The sequence below is a fragment of the Ipomoea nil genome, unplaced genomic scaffold (assembly GCF_001879475.1).
Source record: "Ipomoea nil cultivar Tokyo-kokei standard unplaced genomic scaffold, Asagao_1.1 scaffold1043, whole genome shotgun sequence".
Lineage (NCBI taxonomy): Eukaryota > Viridiplantae > Streptophyta > Magnoliopsida > Solanales > Convolvulaceae > Ipomoea > Ipomoea nil.
The window spans coordinates 8,727,813-8,731,498 of NW_017617471.1; the positions used below are offsets into that span (position 1 = coordinate 8,727,813).

The 3,686-nt window shown below is 38.6% G+C and overlaps 1 protein-coding gene across 1 annotated transcript; it reads left to right on the forward strand.

Annotated features, from left to right (window-relative positions):
• The first annotated feature begins 840 nt into the window (after positions 1 to 840).
• Positions 841 to 3,343, forward strand: LOC109181696 (vinorine synthase-like). The gene is made up of 2 exons (XM_019331584.1): positions 841 to 1,544; positions 2,620 to 3,343. Exons 1-2 carry the CDS (start codon positions 868 to 870, stop codon positions 3,272 to 3,274), a joined length of 1,332 nt encoding a protein of 443 aa, XP_019187129.1. The 5' UTR covers positions 841 to 867; the 3' UTR covers positions 3,275 to 3,343.
• The last annotated feature ends 343 nt before the right edge of the window (positions 3,344 to 3,686 follow it).

A 3,686-nucleotide genomic window follows, 5' to 3' on the forward strand; every position in this document is an offset into this window, starting at 1 on the left:
GCCATAAATGCATGAGCTATGCATTAGTCAAAGTCAAAATTAAATTGTCGCCCACTCTCTTTAATGATTCCCCGCCCCCTTCAAATTAAATGCTATCAAAACTACACTTGAGACGAATTGTCAATTAGTCTAATCTCTTACCTTATATCATCATCTTCATTCTTTATAGAGTTAATACCCAAAATAGTCCCTCGATTATGTCGTAATTACCAATTTAGTCCTTGACTATCATTCTTATCCAATTAAGTTCTCAACTATACAATTTTTACCCAATTTAGTTCTTTGTCAATTTGACTGTTTGTTGACTGTCAAAAGTGGAAATAAAGTTGTAATTTTACAAGTTTTCTCCTTCCTCCTCATTTAGCAGCGCCAAACCATGTAGCAATAAGCTCCGGTTGGGTTCTAAACCTGTCAGTATCGAAGTAGTGGTTATGCATCGGATAGCCCATGAATTTGATTTCCAACGATTTTTTGACGATCGAAATCTGATCGAAGTGTATTGCTGCATGGTTTGGCGCTGCTAAATGGAGAGGAAGGAGAAATCTTGTAAAATTATAATTTTATCCCGACTTTTGACAGTCAACAAACAGTCAAATTAATACAGAAGATTAAATTGGGTAAGAATTGTATAGTTGAGGACTAAATTGGGTAAAAATTGTATAGTTGAGGACTTAATTGAGTAAAAGTTACATAATTGAAGACTTAATTGGATAAGAATGGTAGTTGAGGACCAAATTGGTAATTATGGCATAGTCGAGGGACCATTTTAGGTATTAACTCTTCTTTATATGATTGCCTCATAACGTGTTGCTTCATCATCTCGTTCAAATCTCAAGTTTCCATTGTATATTGACAAAACTGAAAATCATGGAAGTGAAAATAATCTCAGATGAGTTGATCAAGCCATCACTTCCAACCCCCCCTCACCTCACAACATTCAAACTGTGCCTGTTAGATCAGCTCATCCCCGCCCCCTACGCCCCCATTGTTCTTTACTACCCCAATCTCGACCCTTCTTACGCCCACCACCGAGTCCTCGAAAGGTTGCTGCTCTTGAAGCGCTCCCTGGCCGAAACTCTGACGCGTTTCTATCCCCTCGCCGGCGTTATCAAAGACGACGACGAACTCTCCGTCCACTGCAACGACCACGGCGCTTTCTGTGTCACCGCCAAGGTCAACCGACGGCTCGGGGAGTTCCTTGGCCGGCCGGAGCTTGAGTTCATATCTGAGTTTCTTCCCTGCAGGCCGTGTTTTAGTGGATCCTTGGCGGGGACGACGACTCGGCCGGTGACCAGTGTTCAAATTAATGTGTTTGTTTGCGGTGGGGTTGCGATTGGGCTGTGCGTCTCGCACAAGATTGTGGATGGTTTTGGGTTGAGCAGTTTTCTGAGAAGCTGGGCGGGGACGGCCTGTGCAGCCAAGGAAATTGTGTTCCCGAGCTTCGTCGGGAGTTCTCTTTTCCCGGCCGAGGATCTGTGGCTTAGAGATGCGTCCATGGCCATGTGGGGCTCCCTGTTCAAGACCGGAAAGTGCGTCACCAAGAGGTTAATTTTAATTTATTGGAAAATTATCTTCTTTCTTTTTTTATTTAAGGCGATAATTTTGTGATATAATTTTCAATGGTTTAGGTATACTTTTAATTTGGGTTAAATTAAAGTAAAATTTGGTTTACTTGTTATACCCTTACCTATGATTTATCTTGCATTATGAATCTTGGTTCAAAAATTATGTATCTACCGTTGATATATTCTGTATTTGTAATTACCTGTAAATAAATTGAAGGAAAGATTATGTGTTTGCAATATTATGTACCTGTCGTTAACCATTTATGTGTAACACAATAAAATGTTAACGATAGTTTGCAAATACAGAATATGTGAACTACAAACCCATAATTTGAAAGTTATTTTAGACTAGGGTCTATAATGCAAGGGTGACATTGGTCCATGACATAATTTCTCACATTATAAGTACAAAATGAACAATTGATGAATGAAAAATTGATTTTCAAGTATAGTGTATGGAGTTTGAAACTTGAAGGCTTTGAAATTTTTTTGTCCCACATTAAAAAAGACACTCCCGTCTCCCTCAATCTCATTTTATGTGTCTAGTTCGATTAATGGGGTTTGACTGAAGTTATTTTTAATAATATTAAGTTTAGTATTAGTATACAAAATTTATATATTTAGAAACTAAACTAAAAGTACTATTAAACACAAAAAATTAAATTTAAAAATTTATACTTATACATAAATACATATATATTTATACTTTGTCCATGCATTGCACGTTAGCAATGCATATATATATATATATATATATATATATATATATATATATATATTATATTTATTTATTAAGACCAATCAATTTTTTTTAAATGTTAAGCAAATCAATATAGCAATGCATATATATATTAAGACCAATCAATTGTTTTAAAATGTTGAGCAAATTAATAGTGTTTGAGTATTACTATTCTCAACAATTGTGTTATATATATATATATATATATATATATATATATACATTTTATACTTTGTCCGTGCATTGCTCTGGTGGATAACTAGTTCTTTTTAAAAATCCTTATAAGTTAACAAAATCCACTTCTTCTTCCTATAGGTTTCTCTTCGATTCCTCAGCAATCACACGTCTCAAAACCATGGCGGCCGCCACCGTGCGGCGCCCGACCCAGGTCGAGGTTGTCTCCGCATGTATCTGGAAATCCGCAATGCAGGCTGCAGCTTCCGACCAAGATTCCGGTAGGCGGAGTTCTTTGCTGACGCACTTGGTAAACCTACGAAAAAGGGCGGCGCCGCCGTTCTCCGAACACGCGATGGGAAATCTAATCTGGGTTGCGGCTGCCCAGACCGCAACAAGAACCGGCGGGGGAGATTTACCCGGCCTAGTGAACCAAATTCGAAACTCCATATCCAAAATCGACGGCGATTACGTGAAGAGTATGAGGAGCGGCGAGCAAGGGCGGAACCTAATGCGCAAGACCATGAAAGACATCGAAGATTTCGCGGGCGGCTACCTGGGCTTCACAAGCTGGTGCAAGATTGGTTTCTACGAAGTTGATTTCGGGTTCGGGAAGCCTGTGTGGGTTAGCCCCACTTCCTCAACTGGCAGTGCGGTGTTCATGAACCTCGTGGTGTTGATGGAAACCAAAAATGGGGATGGAATCGAAGCATGGATAACGTTGGACGAGGAAGAAATGCAAAGGTTTGAAGAGAGTCAAGATCTCCTGGGCTTTAATTGCTGTCCCAAACTCTAGTCCTCGATCTTGAACTAACACTTTTTGGTTTAATAATTGTTGGCTTCATGTACTCTCAAAAATCGCAAATTATGCCATGGAATCGTGTTCACCGAGAATGGTGAACACAAGGCAAAATGATGTCGTTTTTAGGCCAAAAAAAAATTTCACGGATGTGGAGTTAACGGCGCGCGTTTGATCAAATTATGAATTTTCTGTTATGAGATTATGAATTTTATGAAAATTCATAATCGCATAACAGAAAATTCATAATCTCACAACAGAAAATTCATAATCTCATAACAGAAAATTCATAATCTTATAACAGAAAATTCATAATCTCATGGTTCCAAAGTGAATGTGTAGGCATGGTTCCAAAGTGAATGTGCAGGCATGGATTCATAATTTATGAATGTCCGTGATTTCGGACGGG